The sequence below is a fragment of the Odontomachus brunneus genome, unplaced genomic scaffold (assembly GCF_010583005.1).
Source record: "Odontomachus brunneus isolate Ranch 3 - 2012 unplaced genomic scaffold, Obru_v1 Obru_scaffold_005, whole genome shotgun sequence".
In the NCBI taxonomy this organism is placed as follows: domain Eukaryota; kingdom Metazoa; phylum Arthropoda; class Insecta; order Hymenoptera; family Formicidae; genus Odontomachus; species Odontomachus brunneus.
Window position 1 is genome coordinate 3,689,990 of NW_022639455.1, and position 24,644 is coordinate 3,714,633.

Genomic DNA, 24,644 nt, shown 5'->3' on the forward strand with positions numbered 1-24,644 from the left:
TCTTGCAACAGTTCGGGCTTCACCGAGCGATCGGTAATTTTGCTGTTACATAAATTTCGTTCCGCCGATATGCCTCAGCGTTACCTCGGGCAACGACAAAATTCGTCGCGTTGCCAGACGTAAAATTTCAAGAGGATTCTGAGGGAATATTCTTCGTTCAAAAAGGAGTATGTCTATCAAGATGCGCGATTCTTTTCGATTGTGCTAACGCGCAAGAGCACGCAGCACTGGTCGTACAACATTGATTAACATATCGAATCTAATTCTCCCGATAGTGTTTTGCTCAGGACACCGCGCGAGGCCAAGCGAAGTGTTGCGACTTTCAATTTTAACCATTCACGACACGATGATCACGCGCTTAAGAGGATGCTGAACACCGACGTAATGTAGCTTCGCATTTTGTACTGTTTCTCCACTTGGTTGTACAAAATTGCAAATATTTGTACAGAATAAAAGTACAATTGTCAATAAGTGGCGGAGCGTCCCATGTTATATGAAAAAAAAACACTTTTTTTATTTTATTTACAATTTTTTTAGTTTCTCATATAATATGAAGTATTCCGCCATTTATTGACATTTCTACTTCTACAAGCATTTGCAATTCTACGCAATCAAATAGAAAAATAGTACAAAATACGAAAGTTGCGTTTTATGTGGATATCTAGCATCGCCTCAAGCATCTCGGACCCTCGCGCGTATTGCGTTTGAAAATCGCATCCTAACATAATGAAAATTTATAACTATCTTCGTTTTATCGCTCCTATACAATTATGTCTCTCGAAATTTTTGCAAAAAAAAACAATTTCGTGCAGTTTTCTTCGTATCGTGCGTTTTCTTCGTATCCTTTTTCCTTTTCTTTCTTTTCCTTCTTTTCTTATATGAATCGCGTGCAGCAAAGAATTAAATCGCGGTACGATCGTAAATAAACAGTGTTTATCACAACGCGATACCTGTGTATTTCTTTCCATAATGTCGTTAGTGATTGCCGATCAGTCGAGCGGGAAAGGAACCGTCTCGGTGAGCGCAAGGCCGCCGCAGGTAGCCAGCAACTTTTTTCCGCTCTCGACGCTACTTATTGTTCGTTCCTATATATCTAATCAAACGGCATTCGCGCATTTTTGTCGCGCGAACCAGGCGACGAGACTGCATTTCATTTACTCGCTTCAGCGATATCACACAGTCACGTGGCACGCACTGCTGCAACGCGTTGTTTGTGCATAACGTAAGCGGTTATTCTGAAATTCGTCAAGGAAGCAAAAAGCAAGAGCGCGGCGAGAAGCGAGAGAACGCACGGAATTTCTCGGTGACTCAACGTAGTTTCTCCGCCGGGTTCGAGCGTGTATCGAGCCGCAAATCACAATCACGAATTTAAATCGGAATTGGCGTCGCGACGCTCGAAAAACTTCCGTTTTCTTTTTATCTATTTTTTTTATCATCGCCTTTTTTATGTGAAAGGAGCAATTGATTTCGAAATTACGCGGAAGCATCCTCGAGTCGCGTGCTCGAGTTCACATGAGCGATCGTGCAGAATTTACACCACAATCAGCTGATCATCTCCCGTATTATATAAACAGTTTTTGCATCTACACATCAATAAAAAAATGTCTGATATTCGCAACTATGATCACATGGAGGAGTAATTACTATAAATTATGATCGATACGCAAAACTACTTTTTTTTATTAAATTCTACTGATAATAAATTCTTATGCATGTTACTGCTACGAAAAATATGTTTGGAGATAGAAATAATTTAGTTGCAGACAATATAATTTATTTATGTTTGGAGACAGTATAATTTAGTTGAATCGACCATCCTTTTCCCTCAATTTACCGTGCGAAAATGATTTGCCACGCTAAGTGGCACAAATAATAATCGCGGGTACGAATCAATTGCATTTTGCAGATGCACAAATACAGTCGTGAAATACGTCGTAAAAAACGCGTGAATTCAAAGATCGCTCGTGCACCTCCCACGTTCGCACGCCGTTCAGGCGCAATTACCACACGGCAACGGGAGAGATTTCAATGCTTGGGCGGACGGATAAGCGGTGACTTCAACGATGGGTTCATTAAGGCGCGCTCGCGCTAAACGTCCGTTTAAGATTCCGCTTATAACTCGTACCTCGCAAATTACGCTTTATGCTTCATGTACTTTACGACAAACTATATTATTTCCTCGATAACGCAGGAGAGGAGGAAGGAAAAATGCTTCATTAAGTCCGTAACATTGACACTAACGTGCGAAAGTGCCGTCGATTTCAATTAAATATTCATCGAAAGCGCTCGCGTATCCCTTTTCGAATCAATAAAAAGAATCAAGAATGCGACGAAAAAACGTCACAGAGAAATACATGTTGCATTTAAGTAAATGTTACTCGTTTCAAATATTTCACAAAAGTTTACAAATCTACTTATCTACCATAAGTTCATCATAAGCATCCAATTTATTCATTTCTAGATTCTAGCAAATTTAGCATTTCAACCGGGAATATTAAATTACAAAAACAAAATTTGGTTTACTTACTTAAAGCCGAACGAACTTTTTCTTCAGTAACTTTATAATATTCTTGTAAAGAGAATAAAATCTCCTTTTGAGGATATGATAATGAATTTTTCTTTAATTTATCATGAGAGTATATTTATCATGAGTTATTTTGAGACTATTTTCAAGGAAATATTCTTCGTTGAAAATAAGTACTACTTAAAAAAAGGAGTGTAAACCAAGTATTCGCTTTCTTAACAGAGCAAAATGATATTTCTCAGTGTGTAGTCGCAAGCCGAGAGAGCCGATTCTTCCGTGTTGCCATTGAGAGCCTCTGCGTCGCGAAACGGAACATTATGTTTTGAGCGTTCATCTTTCTGCCTGGCTTGCTCTCTCTTGTTAGCAGTTTTTGCTCGCCGCCTGGCATTATTACGGCCAGCTTTTTGCCCGGCTCCCGGATTAATCCGCGATCTTCCGCGGCAATTACCGGCGTTCTTCCGTAACGGCGCGCCGCGATACGCGGTCGCGTTACGAACGCGGCGAATTAATCGAATAATGAGCGCGGGCGACGAAACAGGCGAGAAGAAGAAAACAACGAAGTAAAGAAAAACGTCGAGCCTCATCGAATCAAACGTAGATCCAATTCGACGTAGTTAGATAACCTTGCAATGTCGGCCGCGGATAGTCGCCGGCGAAAGTGATGCTGCACAAGTACGCGAGGGTAGGGACTTGATTAGATGGCGTGTAAGTATGTGAATGTTTGATTAACGTGATGCGTGAGTTTGAAATGATTTTAGTGTATTGAGTTAAGTATAGAGAATCAGATAGGAGAAATTATGTAGAAATGAGTACGTATACGATGCGCAATTGAAGGCGAAACAAAGCGTTAGATGGGAAAGCAGGATTCAGGGCGGAAAATGTGCATAAGTAATAGAGGTTGTGGCATCATAAGGAACAGGTAATGTAGATGATGGATAAGGCGAGCTTAAATTAGTATGATAATACAGAGGAAATTATCGATAGAGGAAACGTATAATAGACAATAGAAAACCGAAAGTACACAAAGCATAGAGGAAGAAAAGAATGCAAGAAATGAAGAAAAAAAGTTTGGTCATTGAATAGAATAAAGAAGCAAAATAAAGGTATACGGAAGTAGGATGACACAAAGACTGGTGGAACAAATGCTATGTAAGTAAGAAGTACAAAAAATAAAAAGAAGATTATAGGATATAGAAAATTCCTTCTTGGTCTAATATTAAGTAAGTAAGCTGAAAGAAAATATGCTAATACTCTCGCGAAGTACGCGAGGGCGATGAATATGGTATCGTTGCCGAGTCGATGATCATGTTGTTCTGGCTCGACTTAATCGCATGCTAATCCGCTCCGCTCAACCGGATTTCAGCTGGGATTCGCGCGTGTGTCCTCCGCGAGGTGAGCTTGACCATGCAAAACTCGTCACGCATTTGCGACTTGTATCGATGTTAATTAATCGCACACAACCGTTTGAACGACGTTTGCCTCGACGGAGCCCCGCCGTCTGTTTTCGTTAGCGGTACTCTCACTTTCGTCGGTCGGTTGCGTGTTCGGCGATTCATTATTAAATAACTCGAGACTTGATTTTAAAGCGGCGAGTTGGATAACCGATGACTCGGCGTGGAAAGGACGCCAGAAGCATGGTGTCTCCGAAATTCGCTCCTTCGGGATAGCTTGGCGATATCAGATCGAAGCTAAGCTGAGTGATCCTCGAGACACGGAGATTGCGAACGTGCAATCGTAAACGTCGCGACGGAACGGACGAATTCGCGACATGCGTAACCGAGCTCAAGAGTTTCGGAGAATGTCGCGCTTAGTAATTGTCGTCTGCCAGGTCGACCTGGATAACCGTTTGTCTCGCTTGCGCACAGACAGGTACACGAACGAAACTGCGTAGGTGTACGTATTGTCTCGCGAGGAATGTAGAAAGTAAAGTATCTTGGGCAACGCAGCCCCGATGGGAGCTAGAGTATAGGTTGTCTGGCGGTGAGGATGTGCCTCAGAGAGCGCCAACGCTATCATCATCGTCGTCGTCGTTGTCGTCATCGTCATCATCATCATCATCGTCATCGTCGTCATTACCATTATGATAATCATCATCGTCATCGTCATCATCACTATCCCACCGTCAGCTGCCTTCGCGTTACAGAAAGGTCATTGCGACCGCAACTTTACGGCGTGCATTTGAAATAGAAAGGGCTTTCAAAAGCGAAATTTTATTTCGAGTCAAATTTTGGAGCACCCAAAAAATATTATCTCATTCGTCGCGGAATTCTCTCACATGTGGCCTCAAGAAGATTCTTCTAAAACCAAAAGGAAAATTTTCGCAATATTATTTCTCTCTTTGTTAGAAGAGAAATATACCGAGAAGAAATATTTTTTTTGAAAATATTTATTTGTGGGATATAAAGTTAATTTTTTATATAAAAAAACTTTATATTCTACATAAATAAATTTTCAAGTATTTTTCTCTCAGTGTATTCTTTCACTGTTATAATATAAAAGGGATATCATATTTTTTTTAAATGTTTTCGAGCTCATGTATTTCTAATTTCCGCGTATGTAACGATAAGATCAAAATGAACAAAGGAAAAGTAAAAAGCAAATAAGGAAATAAAGCTCTTGTGATATGCAATTAAAGTGCGGGCAGTGTAATAAGTCAATATAACGAATACTACAACAGCGTTCCTTATTTGCCTTTTACTTTTCGCAGATACAAGATTAAAAACGCTGTTGTTGCAGCAATTACTACAGCAGCAGCAATGTTCCTCCGCTTTGATTTGTCTCTTTTTTTTTCTTTTTTCCCCATTAATTTCGATTGTACAAGAGAACTTTATTTCCTTCCTATAACATGAGCCTTCGCGACTCCCGCAAGGCACGCGTCTCGCGAATTTGATGAGTTGTATGATTCTGACTCGCTACTTCTAAATGTCAAATTCCAAGTCTCTGGCACGTCGGTAAAGCGTAAAAACTTTCTGTTGTGTATCGAGCTAGCTACAGTAAGTGGTAGCCCGAGCAACCGATGGGCCGCCGATCGCCGGCGCGAGGAAAGCGTCGTTTCGATGCGACAGGGGAGGACGATCGTCGGCGCGCATCCGCCGCCGAACGCGCGCGTTGGTAACCCTTTGACATTTCGTGGATTCCAGACATCGCGCGTTGCACAATGCGCGCATCCGCGAACACACGCGCACTATCGCGCGCACGGGGAGAATGGCGGCCTCGCGTCTTCTAAAGCGAGCGTGATCGATGCGTCTGTCGGTTGGTCGACCGGCACACTTTTCCAATTCGACGGTCCTGTTCGGATATTCGCGGAGCACCAGGGTTGGGGGGGGGGAGAGGGGAACGGACAGTCTTGTTAAAAGACTTCGGCACAATGGAGCGGCCACCGTCATCCGCGCGCAGCGTGAAATTGACCGGTTACACTTGTAATTAGGCATACAATGGCCTGTAACCAGCCGCTCGTCGGCGCGCTCGTCTTAGTTCGGCGCTCGACCGATAAGCGTAATAACACGTTCGGGATTCTTACACCTGCTGACATCCGCGAGTAATCGGCGACGCGATGCACCGAGATGCTCAATGCCTTCCTCCTGCTTCTCAGCGATAAAAGACGCGTCACTTTCACCCCGCGCCGCGAATGCCGGATTTTACGTAAGCTCGGCAACGTTAACCCCCTCGCTTCTCGATCGCAGGCATGTTTCCGGACGATTTCATCAAATTCGAACCATGTGCTCCGATATTGCAATTTTTATTACAATATTTTTATCATATACGATATTATATCATACCATATCATACTATTATCATATATTATATTATAATATTACCATAAGTGAAATATTGTTACAAAGATAAGGTTGCGATTTCACATGTTGACGTTGGCTCAATTTTCTAATAGAGATATCTAATTTCTCTACATCAGACTGATTGAATATTACGAGATGAAGCGCGAGCGAAATCCGTTTCGAGCATATAAGACTGTCTCGCTAGCCTAAGGACATCGGTAACATTCAACCATTTCCGAAGGTCCAACGGGCAACGAAGTATGGGGAAAACAAGCAGAACTGGTCTCGCGTGCGCGTGGCATTAACTACGCACGATCTCTCGATCGGCTCAGTCGCAAGTCGCAATAATAATCATGGCCCGGCGTAAACGACCTTTGCAAGCGGGTCATTTATCAAAGAATCTTGATTAGCTACCGTATCAATGCAAACTTCTAACGACTCAGCATCACTCGAAACCGGATGCAAACTTCTAACGACTCAGCGTCACTCGAGACCGGATGTAAACGGGAGTGCAACGTGAGCACATAATTAAAAGACTGAGGGTCTTCCAGTTTCTTGGTAAGCTAATTAACGATTAAATCATACGTCTGTCTTCCTCCAAATTAAACGAACACAGACATATGGTTTAATTGTTAGTTAACTTAGCAAGACGTTGGCAAAATCAGTCCTGAGAGTAGGCAGAGCCAAGTCGCGATGCGAAACGCAACGCTGAGTAGCGCGGATGCTTCGAAAACGGACGCAGGAAAAGGTGGATACCTTCCTGCGTGGCGCTGCCCTCCCACGTGATTTCTACGGTTATTTTCTACCGTAATCCCTTTGTCCGTTAATAATGTTAATGCAATGCTTACCTTGGGGAATGTAACGCATTCAAACGGTTCGGAAGTTGCCTCAGCTAGCGCGATGCATCGCTGCAGTGCAGGAGAGCTTTACAAACAGAAGAAAAAAAGTAAATGTAGAGACTGCAGTATTTCTCAACTACCACTTTCGACTAAAACTATGCTTTAACCTTTTAAGTACTGAGCACTTCAGAGCTAAATGATCGCTGAAGACGGAACACTTTGAGCTTCTGTATGTCAATGCATGAGAAAGAAATAACTTCTTGACAAATGGAAAGCAGTGACTCGAGATCAAAGGAATTTTATGTATCACCATTGCTAAATATGTAAAAGGGTATGAACATGCTTATATTCATGCTCCTTTACATATTTCAACACTTGCCCATTTACGACAGTTGATAACTGTTGCTTGCGTCGAATGTATAAGCCGGAGAAATACATCAGACGCACATAAATGTGTCCAGAGTCGTTGATAACACTTGTTGAACGCACAACACCCAATTTTTGTCATTCCCTTGGCCATTAATACTCAAGAGAAAAACCTGGTTTCTTGCGACCAACGTTCAATTTCTTGCACTATATGATTCCAGAAGTACTTCACAATTAAAACTGCAAATAATCGCTCGAAAAGACAGATATTTCTAGAATGTCGAAGACTATGTATAAGGGAGTCAACAATTGGACGTTTCACCTTATATATATGTCCATGCGATTCAAACAGGGAAATCTTTATCCTTGTGCAATTAAACATACGATATTCGAGCAGGATATTCGGTCGTGTTTCGCGATTACGTGTCAGATTCGAATAATATCTGGCTGATTTTGACCGAATCGCGGCTGCGCATAGATAATGCTGAAGAATTACGCAAGGTCTCGTCGCGCGATTGCGATCAAGGTGAAAGTCTTCGGGCTCGGTAGAGCGAGACTCTGTGGTATCAACAGGCGAGTCTCGTAAATCACAGGCGCGATGTCGCTGGAGAATGTCCTTTAACGACGAGCGATGGGAAGCCTTTTCTGGCTCGAGGATAATCGTGTGCTTCACGCCGCGGGGACTCGTTCGTCCTTTCTCGCGGCGCGACGATATCCCGGCAGCGATACGAATTCGTTCTTGGCGATTTCCTCGCCACGATAAACGTAGATGTCTATCGAGGGCCCCGCGCGATCAGGTCGCCTCGCGGATGCACGCCTTTCAAGCGGATTAATTCTAGCACGTCACGCTGAATTTCACGGCGTGCCGAGATTCTTACCTCCGCGGCCGAAGAGCATCGCTTTTACGCGCACAAAGCAGACTCTTACGGAGCGAATAGGCTGCCTAACGAGCTCTATTTCGAGAGATCTTCTATCTATGATCCTCTCTAGACGACGCACGATTAAGTCACATAGGACACTGTGTATGTGGCGTATAATGTTTACAGGTATCAATTTAAATTATCCTCGAAAATACAAGTAGTGTATTCTTCAATATAGTGCTATACTCGTACCTGGTGATTCAATCAATAAGATCTCGCCGAAAAAATCAGTTTAGCTACCCTGAGGAGAAAAGTGTTTGATACTTCTGACCATAATCGTATAGTGAAAGAATTATAATCAGAAGAAGTAATTTTGTAATTTAGTTTTAAATGTTATGTATACTTTAATATGTTAGTGATAATAACCTTACACATATATTGCTACCTTCTTGTTGGAATAACGAGAAGAAATAGTTGGCGCCGAAAACTTTTAACTTTTATAATTTTTCGTGAGATCAACTATTTTTTCTCGCAGTATACTGCTTTCTACTTTTTATTAGTGCAAACATTGACAGTGTCATCACACGCAAACCGCATAGAGCATAAGACAGAAAATAGTAGAATGTTTTCATAGAAAATCGGTGAATATTCATTGATTTCGTCAGTGAAATACTCCTTTCGCTGAATTCAATGAGAAGCAATTTTACCGGATTCACTTGAAGAGAGTGTAAGATTAAATCGCCGTCTCTCGAGTGCACATTCAACGGTATACTTGAGCCGAGAATCTCGGAACGAAGCGATTACACGCGAGACGTTTAATATCGCGCAGAGATCCGTAGGTGGCTTTCGGTATGTGTCGAGTTTGCACGCCCTTTCGTGTCGCAGCTTCTTGCCGCGATCGCTGGTCCTCTCGTGAATGCAAACCGGAGAAATCGAGCGACACTTCAGCAACGTTACGATCTTTTTTCGCGAACGTAAGGCACTTTCACTGCTGAAATGTGCAAGATACGTCGAATTCTCCCGCGGTGAACACGGGTGACGTCTCAGTGTGCAGACGAAAAGATAGCGTGACAAAATATGTTAGTCGTTAGTCGAGGCTACGCGCTGCCAAAGCAAAGTGACAGAGCGAGAGTTTCACTTATCAACCGCTCATTTCCCGAGATAATTGTACGCTCGGAATATGCACCGATGATAAGAGCAAATGATGATGGTGACGGTTGACTCTGGGAGATATCGAGCGTATCATTATTGCGCCGAGTGCATCGGCGTGTTTTCGCGTGTGATTTCTCGCCAGCTCATCTCACCGCGAATCTCAACGCGGCAGAGGCTGCTGATGTATCATGATAGAGAGAAGATTCCCCTTATATAACTTCCGTTAACACACTAATTCTTCGTTAATAAGTACAGGAAAGCGATTGGAGAAATATACGTTATGATATGCATGTGTAGAATAAATGAAAGTGCAAGTTTCGCGGCGGTCGCGCCTGAGTATTTCGCGGCATTCGCCTCGTCCGTTCGATTAGAGAGAACTCTCTGAGCGCGCCATATTAAAAGCGAGCGCGGGAGGATTCGATCCGATGCGATTTCTCTAAGGCTGAAAACATTAATGTGCCACTGTCCCCGCGGATTATGTCACTTGTAGACAGGCCCGAAGAAAGGATCGTACAAAATCGACCCGGGTGAACGCCGAGCTCCTTCCTCGCCGGGACTTCGCATTGGCCCCGGGGTGAATCAGTCCTTTGTGCCGGGCTCTCTCAGGGTCAACCACTTTCGGTGCAGTATATGCCTCCGACGTTTATATGTACACACGCGAACACACTCGCCCGTCCGAGCGTGCCTACAGGGTGTCTTGAAAGTCGCCGCGTAGCCCAACAGTCAAGTATCACTAGTTGGATATTTTCAGACCGACTCTCCGCCGCGCGTTGCCTTCCTCTCGAGCTGCGTCCACGGAAGAGCGTGAGATAAGATTAAACCCATATGGCAAGAAATTCGTGCCTCTCAAGTGAGATTAGTCTCAGACTCGGTTGTGAGAGGCTCTACGACAGATCCTAGCGACTTGGGTTGCTCTCGTGTGCGAGGGAAATTAATTCAACCGATCGCGATTATATATTCTACGAATTCCACGTGAATCGCGTCTCCGCGAAATCTAATGAATAATACGACAGCTGAGTTATCATTCTCGTCGTCCAATTAATGGCGATTAAATCGATCGTTTAGAATAGGCGAATAGACGAAGAATGTGGAAGCAGTTAAGATTCTTCTGGGCGCAAAAAAGATCGACTCGCTCTGCGTTCTTAGCGAGTTCTTATTCTCAACGTAATTTTATGTCTATTTTATGTAAACAAATTACATTCGCTCGTTATATAACAACGCGATTTACGTCGATCCTGTCGCATTACTACACGTGACTACATACGTAACAATGCTATTCGCCATAATGAGTAGAAGAGATTTTGCGAACCCCAAGCACCCCGCGAAATGAGATCTAGAACTAGAAATTTATCCTATGGACCTGATCAGACTGATTTCAAGTAATTACCTGTTTTCTATAAAATGATATTATCGGTATTATAAGTCACATAACGCAGTGTGACTTATCAGTAATAAGAACTATCGACAATTACGATCCTATTGATCCGATGACATCATCTCACACACAGACTAAACTGATTAGAACCAATCTGACCAGAACTATGGGATAAATTTCTAGTCAGGTTGATGGTGAGCGTATTAAAAGCTCATCAAGGCGTTTCCTGAATGTTCGAGGAGATGAATTTCGGCTGAAGTGGGTGCCTCGAGTCGTATATGTTTTCCACATCGTCGGTCCGCAGTGGTTAGAAGGGGTTAAATCCCGTTGTTCCTTTTCTCCTCGCGTCGGACCCCAAGTTTATTGGCTCGATGCAACGTTCAAAGTCGAAAAAATAAGCCAAATAGGCTGTTGCCGCGAGGATGGTGGGAGGTTCGCAGGAAACGCGAACCGAGGACGGACGAGGAGGAAAGAAGAGACAAGCGTGCGGTGAATAGTCGTCTTCGCCGGCAGCGAGGAGATGATGTTTCTCACGAAATACCTCATCGCGATTCTCGAGCCTCTAATTCGACCCGCTGCTGATTCACTCTTGACGTCTCAGACGGACAATCCGATCGGCCGATACGACCGCACCGCAAACATCTTTTACCCTTTCGTTTTTTTGACCCGCGCCACGATGTAGTCACCGTTAAGAGGAAAATTGATTTTTGCATTCGGCAAACAGGTTCGATAAATCGTTCCGCGAGGATATCAGTAGGATGCGCAGGACGGCGGGACCTCTCTTTCTCTCTCTCTCTCTCTCTCTCTCTCTCTCTTCCTCTCCCTCTCCCTCTCTCTCTCACGATTCTCACGTCTCCCTCGCTCGCTCTGTGCGAAAAAATACAAGTCTGCCTTACCGCTGACGTCATTGGCGAGGATGATCCACGTTTAGTGGCGATGCGTCGCTTCGCGACGTTCAACAACCAAAGTCCTACGATAGATCTGAGTAAAACTGTTTAAACAAGTCTCCTCGGCCCATTTCGTGGTCTGAATAACATCCGCGGCCTCCGAGGAAGCTATATAGAATCTCCTGAATAAATTTTGATAAGCGAGGCCAGCCACGAATTGGGATTCACGGTAACTTTCTATACTGATTTAGGTCAAATACCGAAGAAAATTAGTAAAACAGCTACGTAAGAATTTATCATATTCTTTCGTTTCTTGCTTTCGGTGAATAAACACCGACGATTTGTAGCGATTTGTAAAACCAAATCGCGTTAAAAACACGACACGGTTGTCGTTTTATCAACGTTTAGGTAACTGCTGTTTAATCTCGATTTGCCCAGAAGCTTTAGCACATTTAAAATATGTTATATAATTTTATAAGTAAAATTACCAAATATTATAGCACGGACTATAGTGAGCGATTTTCAGTTTAAGCGCAATAACGAACGCGCATATTGCACGCAAAGTCCAGCGTAACCTACTTGTAGAACTTGTAGAACTTGTAGAAACACTAGAGCGAAATTCACTACCGCGCTACATGATCCTGGCAATTTGGTTACAGAAGCGAGACGCATGACAGACGATACCGGGCGGGCGTTATCAGCAGGTGAGGGCTCAGTAGCTTTGGGCGACGCGAACGAGAGATGTCGGGTGCCGGTGGCACGGAGAACCCGGCGTTCGCCGGCGAGAATGAGTGCGACGCCAAGTTGGAGAACGGCGGCCAACAGCAAGTGACCTTGGACCAGGATCACAAGACCTCCTCGTCGACGGACAATGCGCCGACGGAGAACGGCCACCAGCGATCCTACGTCTCGCAGCACTACGTGGAGCCGGTCAAGCCGAGCTCGGAGCCGTGCTACAAGACGGAAACGAGGATCGAACTGCCGGCCGATAACACGGAGAAAAGCTCGCCGGACCCGAAGCTCAACGGCGTCCATGGAAACGGCAACAACAACGACGCCAGCTTCCTCAACAACAGCGCCACGAGCGTGCAGGTCAACGGTGAGTTCAAACGCACGTGGAGTCGCACTTGCCGATGCCGAGAAGTTGCGAGTGAGAGTGGTAAAAGAAATTTCAGTTCGTGTCACTGAATGGGGATCAGACGAAAAACTCGCCGACGAGAAATAATACCTCTATTATTGTGACCAAAAAGCTTCGTCTGAACATTCTTGATCGAGAGCAATTGGATGGGTACACGGAAAGAATGATTGGCCCACACACAGAAATCTAGTTGTGCCGAATAGATTCAGTAATAAAATGTGAAACAACTAATTGTGTGGTACCTGCAACTACAGAACAATTGCTGAGTTGCAGCATCTGACGATATCTGATCGCTGCAATCAGAGTGTATCCATGGTAAATGTCAACCGATTTCTTGATGCAACAACTAGATCAGACGCAATTACATTGATATATTTGATATACCAATGTAATTGAGTCACATCAACCATACATATCACCATTGCACAAAGATAATTAGAGTAATGCAACTCTGTGTGCTGCTCGCAACTAAATATTTTCGGTTAAGTGCATCATATATGTTTTTTTTTCGTGTGAAATCTCTCTGTTCCTACAACTTAGTTTTCTGAGATTAACAGAAAATTCAGTCACACTAACGGGATTGTTTTGTCCGTGTATCTACGAACTTGAATATTGCGGACGGGGAAAGCCTCTCGCGATTTTATGATAATGAGAACTGTCTACTAATCAGTTATACAGTTGCTGATATCACAACATGGTCAGACGAGGAAAGATTCTGCGAGAAATTGTCTCGGAAGAGCTCGCTGGCTTTCGTTTCCACCCCTCCTTTCTCTCCCCGTAGGATATGACTCGAGCAGACTGCACTTTCGATCGTTAATTACCATCGCGTTACTACCGGTTTGTCGGGAAAAAGTCGTTTGTGGCCGGTGAAACCCCAGGAAGTATCGCCCGCGGTACAGTGAATCTTTTGACACGCACCGTGACCTCTGATATATCTGATGTCGACGCGATATCGTTTTTCCGTCTCGACACTCAATCTCCCACGCGTATCGTTCGATACTAATCGTTCGGTACTAATATCGTTCGATATTAATACCGAAAAGTAACGTGTCTTAAATGTGATCAATTTTATTGTCTTGGTCTTTAAACACGAGTATTTAAACTTTCAACATAGAATAAATTTACAATATAGTATAAATTTACTATGCTTCTCTTAACACCTTACTGACAGTCTATCTCTGAATTGCTAAAAACATGATAAAACTGAAAAGAATTTATATGAAAAAGAAACTATATTTCTTCGTATGTATTCTGCGTTGAAAGTTTATTCGTACTTATAAACTAAAACAATTAGAATATTCATAGTTAGGTACCAGTGTTACTAGTGCCTAGGCATTGGCACTTCTACCGCGCATTCTTTCTCATCGATTACTCGTTATCCGCGCCTTCGATCGTTTTCCCATTAACGCGCGTATCTCGCGCAATTGCGTGTCGTTTTCCACACAATCTCGTGCTAAAAGCAGGAAGCTCGGCCCTATTTTAGCCTCATTACTATTTCGCGGAATGCGGTTTCTCCGCTGGTTTCGTGTGCGACCGGAAAACGAAAACCGGTTGCACTTTATATACACGGATATATACAATCTGACGCTAAACAGTTTCCCGTTTTCCATAGAATCTGGGAAGAAGGAGCAGATCGAGGCCGTAAACCTGGAACTAGTCTCGATGAGGCCATTCACGGGCAGCAATATCCAGACGAAAGGTCAGGAAGCCTGCGAGGTACCAGCTGATCCTTACGAGGAGTACTTCGTGCCGGTTAACGAGCATCGAAAGTACATCAGGTAACGAGTCGTTCGTCGAAGCGAACGAGTCTCTGCGCTTACGCACTTCTTTTTTTTTCCTCCTGGCTCTGTCTCTTAACTCTCATTAACTGTTTTACGCGTGTACCGTTCCACCAGCCCGGCGTGCGTGAATCCTTTTCCGAAATTTCGAAACAGAAAACACGGCAACGACGAGGAAAAGAGTGAGAGGAGCAGGAACAAGCGCGACTCACGATTCTCCGCGTGTACGCGAATTAATGAACACCGTCGCGACTGATCCTAGACGAGATTCTCCGTCACTGTTATGAAATATATCTCCGATCGTGAGAGCTATTCTCGTAGACGAGAAACGTAACGTCGAGATCTCGCTGTACAAAGTAGAAGACACTAAAGCTAGACTAAGTAGACTCTACGAATAGCGCGAAGTAATCCCGATATCCGGCAGCCGATATAACATAATCGCGCGACATGCGTGAAATATGTATAGACGACGAGCTGTATCATTCGAGATACGTGAAAGGAGTAGATTAGAGTAGAGATATGTTTCCTGGAGAGAGACGTATTTTCACGCGCGCGCGTGTTCCTTCCCGAGAATTATCAGAGGCGCGACAGATGCCTCCGGCGCCGTTTTTAGCTGCAGCGGATAGCACAGCGCAGCGCAGCACAGCGCAAGCAGAGCACAGCACAGAGCTCGGGCCGTTGCTGTACCGAAAAGCCCCCGTTTTGCCTACATCGGTAAATAGAGAGAAAGAGAGAGAAAACGGTGTTTTCTGTTGCCACGATACCTAGCAGGGGACCCGAGGCCGAGGTTGAAACGACCGTAGCTGGAGTGCGTTTTGATTTGGGTCCCGGCGTCGGCCGCGAGGGACTCAGCCTGAGAGACCCTGCCGCCGGACTGGTCGACTATTCCCACTGGCTGACAGCCCTCAGGTACTTGAAGGATGCTTTCGAGGATGCGGATAAAAAGTTGGGGACTGTCTGTGGAGTATATTTAGGTGTCTTACACGGTCAAGCACTAACACGCTTACGCTACCGCTCCTCTCCGTCCAAGCTCGGATGACACGTTCCTCCGTGAAAGACCGTCACACGTCCCGACGCCTCGTTTTCGAGACGTCTCAGATGCCAAGTCAACTTCCGGACGGGACAGTTAGTCGAGACAATAGCTAGCGAACGCAGGCGAATCGCTGACGATTGTAACCGAAGGGTCGACCGCGGCAAGCGACTATTAGTCGCGATCGGGCACTACCGAAGGTCAGAAGCGAGTCGCGTGAGTCGTCGTCTTCTCGTCATCGCGTCCCGAGAGAGAGAGAAAGAGAGAGAGAGAGAGAGAGAGAGAGAGAGAAGCTTCTTGAGTGAAAAAGCGCGCGAGTAAACCCCGCACGTCCCACACAGCACACGATTCGAGAGATCAGGCGCTCGTTGGAAAGGTGGTTTAGACACCGGGGTGCCACGTACAAGGGAAGCTTTTAATCCCGTTGGCTGGTCACTGACGGAGGTCGCTAGACGCGCAACAGGTCGTTACACGCGCAACGCTGTACAAAGTATGCTTCTTGGGTTTAGGACGAGGGAGACGTTAAAGCGCGCGCTAATGGCTCGCGCCATCTCTAATGTGATGGTCGAAATTGTGTTGCAGAGGTGAAAAACTTTACGTCACGAAAGATAAGAGGTCCCGGAACTCGTACTGGAGAAGAATGGCCTGGGGATGCGGATTGCTGGTCCTACTGATTGCCGTGATCATCGCCATTTTAGCCGCAAGTAAGATATCCTCTCGCTCTTTTCGTTATACAAACTTTATTCTCACAGAAAAATATCGAGGATGTGCGACGGTGGGAAACGTGATAAGTAATTGTCAAAATATATCGAGGGAAAATTCTTGTCTAACTCTTTTAAAACTCACTCGAAATGAATGAAAAATGGTAGTATCTTCACTCGATAATGAAAACACTCGGAATCGTATGAGTAAATGTTTCACTCGAGTTTCGAATTAATTCTAACTCCATACGAGTGAATATTTCACTCGATTAAAGTGAATATGTTTCTATAACGGTATCGGATTCATTTTTCAATCTTGAGTGGAAATATTCACTCGACATTTTAGAATGGAGAATTTACTCGAATTCGAGAGATTCCGTGGTTACTCTTTTTTGCTTTTTGAGTAAAATTTCATTCTAAGAAATTTAGGGAATACCAATATCTTCATTTCAGCTGGCGTAATTCTAACGCAAGAGGCTACGGAACCCTTGGAGACCGTGCCACAGGAAAGCGACATTCATCATCCCAATGACGTGAAGACAGCGGGCAGGCAAGAATTCGTGAAGAATCCACCGTCGAGTCCACCGCCTTTAACCTCAAGTTTTCCGCCGTGGCCGACGACAGATGAAATGGAATACCAAACTGTCCCCAACGCTTTGGATGGAATTATGCAACTCATCGACTTCAAGTGGAGCGAGGACTTGAGCGATAGCAAGTCGCGGGTGTACAGACAAGTGAGCGGTGAGATAGAGCAGCATCTGAAGAGCATGCTGCAGCCGACGGACAGCAGCGCGTCCGTGGTCAAAGTGTACGATATCAACGAACAAGGCGAAGTAAAGTTCAGAATAAGTCACCCGACTTTGTCCACTCCTCAGAAGACTCAAGAAAATATTGAAGAAGCTTTGCGGCAAAATGGCAACATGATCGGACAGTATCATTTGAGCAGGCTTCAAGTGGGAAAGCTTATTGATCAATGTGAAAGCGGCAACGTCGGGTGCGCCGAAAGTTGCAAATTCGATTACACTACTGGTACATTCACGTGCACCTGTGGCGCTGGGAAGATGCTAGGTCAAGACGGCAAGACATGCGTGGACGATAATGATTTGAGTAACGTCGAAATGGAAGACATAATACCAACATCAAGCACAGAATCAACGAACGATTTCGTTCAAGGTAGAAGCAGAGGCCCCGGCACGGAACACTTTGAACCAAGATATCCTGATAATTGGGAAAATACAGAATTCAAGACAGGATTGGCTGGAACAGATACGTCTACATCGGAGCCCGCATCGGTGACGGATCACATTTTCGAGAATGATGATCCTCACTGGCATCATGAGCATGTGCATCATTCAATAGAAACAAGCTCTGAAGCGGAGACTCCTGTCAAAGTATCGCCTACCGCAGAGCCAACAGCACAGTCGTTCGTGCCTATAGTTGAACCAGAATCCTCCGCTGAACCAGAGCCCTCCGCTGAACTAGAGCCTTCAGCTGAACCAGAGCCCTCTGCTGAACCAGAGCCTTCTGCTGAACCAGAGCCCTCCGCTGAACCAGAGCCCTCCGCTGAACCAGAGCCCTCCGCTGAACCAGAGCCCTCCGCTGAACCAGAGCCTTCTGCTGAGCCAGAACCAGCTGCAGAGCCAGAACCTGCTGCTGAACCAGAGCCTTCTGCTGAGCCAGAACCAGCTGCAGAGCCAGAACCTGCTGCTGAACCAGAGCCATCTGTCGAGCCAGAACCTACAACTGAACCAAAGTCAGTTTCTGAACTGGAGTTTGCTACAGAATCCGAACCGACTAGCGCACCAGAACCCACCATAGTTTCCGAATCAGAAACTACTCCAGAAATCGAATCTACCGTTGAAATAGAATCTGGCATTGATAAACAATCTGCTGTGGAACCGTTGTCTGCCACAGAACCGGCAACAACCTCCGTTGAAGACGACATTGCAAATAATGACGTAAAGATGACAACAGAATCGCCTCATATGACAACAATACAATCCCATTTAGAATCAGACGTTGAAAACTCCAATCAGCCAGATTCCACTGATAAATCAATGTCCCGCGATGATATGTATACTGAACCACCTACACAAATATCAATTTTAAATGATGCAAACGGCTCAACTGACGTACCTAATAAAAATCAAGTAAGTGATATACCATTACATGTGATACCTTTAAAACCTAAGAACGAATACGAATCGACGACAGTAGAATCTTATAATAAGGACAACGAAATTACAACCACTGAGATGAGTTTTACTACCTCGAATTATGAAGGTAACAATGGAAATTATATGACTAAATTTGAAGATAGCGAAAAATCTATAAATGGAGAACAAACACACAGCTCTGGCCTTCAAGAAGATGAACAAATAGATTCTAATACGGAAACAAATATTGATACAAGTGTAAATAATGTTCAAAATGAAAGATCCTCGACTACTGAGAATAATTTAATGATTGAGCAGTCAAGCACTACCTCACATGTTTCTGAGCAGATTGATTCAACCACCGCGTCAATTACCACACCGATGATGCCAACAGAAGACAAAACGGAATCAGTTATTAAGTCAACGCTCAGTGACAAATATTTCCATACAATAGAAATTAATGGTGTGAGTAATAGAAGCCCAGAATCGTACAACGGTGGAAAGATGTACGAAACGACTATGATACCAGAGACTACTTCAGCCGATACGTCGATTCAGTCGGGACACGTGCTCCAACCTGTTTTGCAGCCCGAATCTGACGCGCAAGATTCGAACGAGAAGAACGTCATCGAGCATATGCCAACGACGGTCTTTCCTAAAGTGCCGAAAAACTTCGCTCACAACGTGGAGCCGTTGGTGGAACCTATCGTGAAATCCGCGGACGACGAGCATATCATGATGATACCGCTATCCGATCAACCTACGACCATTTCTCACGCGATAATTCCGCAACTCATTCCCGAGCAAAGCGTAAAAACCGCGAATACATCGGAAAATTCGACAACAGAAGACAACAATAAGATAGCAGTCAATGAGAATCTCGACACGAAGAAGCCCGCTGAAAACCCGAGTTCAATCGAATCGTCCACAGCGCGTGTCGACGAGAATGTCGTTTACACGAATAACAGTGACCACACAGTCCGCCCTGAGGACGCTCAAGAGCACTCAACGAGCCACCCTCTTCACCCAGCGATCTTCCCGGAGAACTCGGTGGATCACTTCGCCGGGAAATCCGATATGGGCGACGATCGACATGTGGACGACATGTCGCCGTTCTTGCCGGACGTTCACAAGGAGAAGGAAAACGCGAAGAAAGCGCCACGGCTGGACAAGGACGAGCAGAATGTTCCTAATCCTTTCGAGACTTCTATCGACGACGTTATAACGCATCGGCCATTGATGCACTCTGAGGACGCGGGAGATGCGTGGCGTGGAATGAACGAAACCGAAACCAAAGACTTGTTGAACGACGTGAACTCGCACTCGGCGAGCGACAAGAAGAAGGCAGATCTCGCGAAAAATACTGAAGAGAGCCCGAAGGCGAACGACGTGGATGACTCGAGCAATGGCGCTAAGGATACCACCAAGAACGACTTAGACGTCGGTGAAGTCGTCAACGACACAGAGTCGAAGACTCAAGACGGTTTCGCAGAATCGAGCGATAAGAGTTCATCTGTGGAGAATAACGAGACCCTAAAAGTGATACCGCTGACGACGGAGAGTAGACCAGTGAACGAGATTTCTCAGAGCAAGGTGCAATCGGCGGATCACGCGATTACGTCATCGGATGAAGCGACTCCTTCCGCCGAAAAAGCCCAGGAAACAGTCGCAGGTTCCGTAGTGCGAAGTGGCACGATCAGCTCGGAGAAGCTGGAAGAGAATGCCGTGGAGGATCAGTACAACGACATTACGGATGAAAGCTTGTCCAAGGGATATCGACATGACGGCGATGGCAAGAATATCCCGGTTAAAATCGCAGAGCAACCCAAAAAAGCTGTCTTAAATGACGTCGGCCGGCTAGAGGTACCTGACAAAACGAGCACATTCGATAGCACCGCAAAGGAAAAGAACGAGACGAACGAGGAGACATCTCCTGAAACAAGTCCAACGACTACGATGGAAAGTCTCTCGGACAGACAAGCGGAAGACGCCAAGCTGACCACGCAAGAACCCGTGTTACCGATGGAGATCCAGCAAGATATATCGACGACAGTAGCGACTGACAAAGTTGAAACCACCACTATGATTGACGTTAACAAGCCGGAGGAAAGTGACACGGAGTCGCCGAACGTTTCTCAGTCTGATGAGAAAGACACTATTACAACGGCGCAGATTACAACAACCCAATCGACAGTGGAAACCAAGACAACAGCTCAAATCCCAATTTTGCCCGAGGAGCTGCAAACAACGGAAAGCGACATGTTAACGACAACGACGGCGCGGTCAAGCGAAGAGAAGGAAACAAAGACTGACAAAGCAGAAGTATCAACGGAGGTCGTTAAAGACGAAACGACGGAGAAAGGGCGGGAAATTGACGAGAAGGAAAATGCTGTGACCCACAGCGTCGAGATGGATACCAACGTAAACACGTCATCGGAGACGTCCTCGGAGAAGAACATGGCGGCTACGAAGATGTATGAGAATAACGTGAGCGTGGAGACCGGCCGAAAAATGGAACAGGATGAAGATGAGCGAAACAAGACAACGTTCGAGAACTCGACGGAGAGCGTAAGGATGGAGACCACTATGGCGATGTCCACAGAAAAGAGTCCTACGAGTGGCGGCGTAGAGCGAACCACACTAATGTCCAACGACGTCACCACCACAGAGGACGTCCGACCGGTAACGGAAATGTTGGACGACACGCAGCCTATGATAGAATTCGACTATAGAACGCTGTACATGACGACGACGTCGAGGCCGATTCAGCTGGTTTCAGAAGAGCTATCTGAAGAGGATCTCAGAGTGATACCGTTGGAACGAAATCACGAGAACAAAAAAAAGTCGGTCGACAAGAAGGGCTTCGACAAGTATAAATACAAAAAAGAGAAGGACCTGAGCTTGGAGGAGTCCGAGGAGGAGAACGTGTTGACGGAGAACCCCGACCCAACGACTCTCTCCCAAACGGAATCGCCGAAGGTGACTATCAGCTCCTACGAGGAGTTGAGCGACAGCGCGGTAAGCTCCGACTTGGATCCAAGCGTGCCCAGGTATATCGTGGCCGACAAGGAAGGCAATATCTTGCCGATAAGTCCGGAGGCGGTTTACGAAAGCAAAAAGGCGCCTGCGGAGATGAAACCCAAGAATTATCCCAGCTTCATACCCGTGTCGGAGGAGATAATCGAGCCGGTGCCAGTCACGGAGCCCTACATAGTCATGCGGAATTACACCTACCATCGACCGGCGATCGCAATAGGCGCTTTCGGAACGGAAAGCGTGATTGCGAAAAGCGAGACGGCAGGTGAAGGTCGCGCGACGGGCGACCCAGAAACCGACCAACCTCGGACCGTCGCCGACGCGAAAGTGAATGAAACCGCCGGACAACCTGTCGCCTTTTCCTCGGATCAATCGCCGAGTGGCGCGGGAGCAGAAGTGGATCGCATTGCGAAAGACTCGCCCAACATGCGAATCGCGCAGTCGGACGCGGGGAACACGAGCCTCGTTGGCAATGCTGCGACACCTACCTCGCACCTGCCCGATGTGCTATACTCCAAGTGCACCGCGGGTCAATTCCAATGCGTTAACGGCACATCCCGGGACGGTGCGTACTGCGTCGCATTGTCGGCCAAATGCGATTCCGAGATGGACTGCTCCGACGGCTCGGACGAGCTGAATTGCCGGGAGGAAGGCTGTCCGGGTAACTTCCAGTGTGTCAGCGGACAGTGCCTGAGGAGGCACCTCGTGTGCAACAAGATCCTGGACTGCGACGACGGCAGCGACGAGCACGACTGTAACCTGTGGAAGTGCCAGCACGACGAATTCAAATGTCCTAGTGGTAAGCGAGATATCGAGGTCAAGACTCGCGAATAAAAAATTCGCTTGATTCCCGGCGATTATCCGATATCAGGAGAGAACTTTATAGTAAAAGTTGCTGGATAATTTTGTAACTGAGGAACGCATACCGATATATTCCATTTCCATTTATATTAAAAGTAAAAAGTATCAGGTAACCCAGACAGCATAAAATTTCCTGAGGACGTCCTAAGAACGTCCTGAGGACGAAGAAATGTCCTCAGGATTTCCTCAGGATATACTCTGGATGTCCCCTGGACATCTGTGCTGTTAGGGAACTAAATAAGGATCAGACGAAAATACGATAACGTGAAACGATTTTACTTTACTTAACATCCAGTTGGAATTCCTAGAAACAATTAACTGAATAGAAATCTCCTACAGGAATTTTTCTATTTCTACAACCAAATTTCCCGTCTGATCCCATCTATTCTTCCCAGGTAACGAAAAATTTAATACACTAACTTATTCTTTCTCTATGAATTGAAATATAAAGTGTTAATTTCAACAAATAAAATTGCAAAAAATTTACTTTTTTCAAAATTCTTAGTAAAATGTGTTACGTTCCTCAGCAACACAGAATCTGTTCCCACACTTTTGTAGTATAAATATGGTAAAATTGAGAAGAAATCATATATAAAAAAAAAAGCTATAAAAAATATTCTTTCCGTGTAACAATAATATTCAGTGAGATTTGACTGTGCGTGTGAAATTTGCAGGAAGATGCATTCCGGCATTATGGCAATGCGACGGCCGACCCGACTGCGAGGGTCACCAGGACGAGTACAATTGCGCCGTGAGTTGCGGTAACAACGAGTACCTCTGCCCGACGGAGAAGTGGTGCATTCCGCAAACATGGCACTGCAACGGAATGAACGAGTGTATCAACGGAGAGGACGAGAAACTGTGCGACTGTGCTCTGGATCATTTCAAGTGCCAAACCGGCGGATGCGTTCCACTGACTCAAGTCTGCGACGGAATCGAGAATTGTCCGGACCATTCGGACGAGTGGGGCTGTCTGACTGCCAGTATCATCGAGAAAAATCTAACTGATACCAATGCCGGAGACGACAAAGCGAGTGAATTAACCGACGGCGTATCGCTGTTGAAGATAAGGTGAATACGTTTGTGTATTAACACGTAGAATAATAATAATAATAAATTGAGAAATTTCGTCTCGTGAAAAAATTGCACAGATCCACGTACGTACTTAGGGCTAATTGTTCCAACCTCTTGGTAAGCCACCTGGCAATTAAATCATATGTCTATCTTCATTTTTCCATCAAATTGGACAAAGACAGGCACAAGATGTAATTGTTAGGTAGCTTACCAAGAAGTTAGAACAATCGGCTCTTAATCACTGACTAACGACATTTTCGAAATGCTTGGAAAAGTCGAAGGTGAGCAATCCGCAAAATTGAACTAGGATTCAATCATAACATATCAAATATATTATTTGAAAATAAATAACATTTTCCCTATTAAAATGCATATTTGCATACAGGCAATACGACGAAGATCGACTAGTCTGTTCGGACGGATGGAGTGAAGAATTCAGCGATTCTTATTGTCGAGCTTTGGGATTTGCCGGTGCCGAGACGACCGAGTTGTCCATATGGAACAATAGTCAGAAAATCTTAAGACTGAAGACGAATCCGCACCCTCGCAGGCCGCTAGTCACGAACTTAGAACGAGTAGAATTCTGCGTATCGGGCAAAATTGTAGGAATTTCGTGCCAAGAGTTCTCTTGCGGCCTGCATAATGCGGAAGGACCGACCGCGAGATTGGCTGGTGGAACACCGGCCAGTGATGGACAATGGACCAGTGTGGCTTTATTAAAGGAGCTAAAACACGGTGCCGCTTGTACAGCTAGTATACTTGGCCCTATGCATGCTTTGGCTAGCTATTCCTGCATTTACAGGTGATTGAATGATTCTAAGAAAAAAAGAACCTTATAGATTCAATTAGAACTCTTTCTCTCTCTCTTTCTCTGTCGAATTTTTATTTATAAAAGTAAGCCGCGTGAATTTTGTTCCGAATCATTTCACCTAGAAAGCCACCCCAAACAACATAAATGTCTAAAAGAAGTCTTAGAGATGTCCAAAAGAAATTTTACTTGTTCTAAACATCTCTTAGATGTCCTAAGATGTATTTTACAGATTTGTACTGTCTGAAGTAACGATAAACGAAAATGATTTATTTATTTTAAC

At 45.1% G+C, this 24,644-nt stretch overlaps 2 protein-coding genes across 4 annotated transcripts in view; one reads left to right on the forward strand and one right to left on the reverse strand.

The window, feature by feature from the left end:
• Positions 1-7,166, reverse strand: part of LOC116848844 — a 120,848-nt gene extending 113,682 nt beyond the window's left edge. Inside the window, exon 1 of the mRNA XM_032825391.1 lies at positions 7,149-7,166. The gene's annotated coding sequence lies outside the window, so the exon portion shown is untranslated. The remainder of the gene's footprint in view (positions 1-7,148) is intronic.
• The window catches only part of LOC116848829, a 53,148-nt gene that overhangs the window by 26,322 nt on the left and 2,182 nt on the right, over positions 1-24,644 (forward strand). For 2 of the 3 annotated variants that reach the window (XM_032825353.1, XM_032825346.1), the window contains exons 2-8: positions 12,439-12,878; positions 14,530-14,695; positions 15,464-15,604; positions 16,308-16,429; positions 16,880-22,417; positions 23,154-23,550; positions 23,939-24,355. In XM_032825353.1, the coding sequence (XP_032681244.1) occupies positions 12,521-12,878; positions 14,530-14,695; positions 15,464-15,604; positions 16,308-16,429; positions 16,880-22,417; positions 23,154-23,550; positions 23,939-24,355 (7,139 nt within the window). In that variant the 5' untranslated portion in view covers positions 12,439-12,520. The remainder of the gene's footprint in view (positions 1-12,438; positions 12,879-14,529; positions 14,696-15,463; positions 15,605-16,307; positions 16,430-16,879; positions 22,418-23,153; positions 23,551-23,938; positions 24,356-24,644) is intronic. The other variant, XM_032825358.1, reaches the window with a different exon arrangement.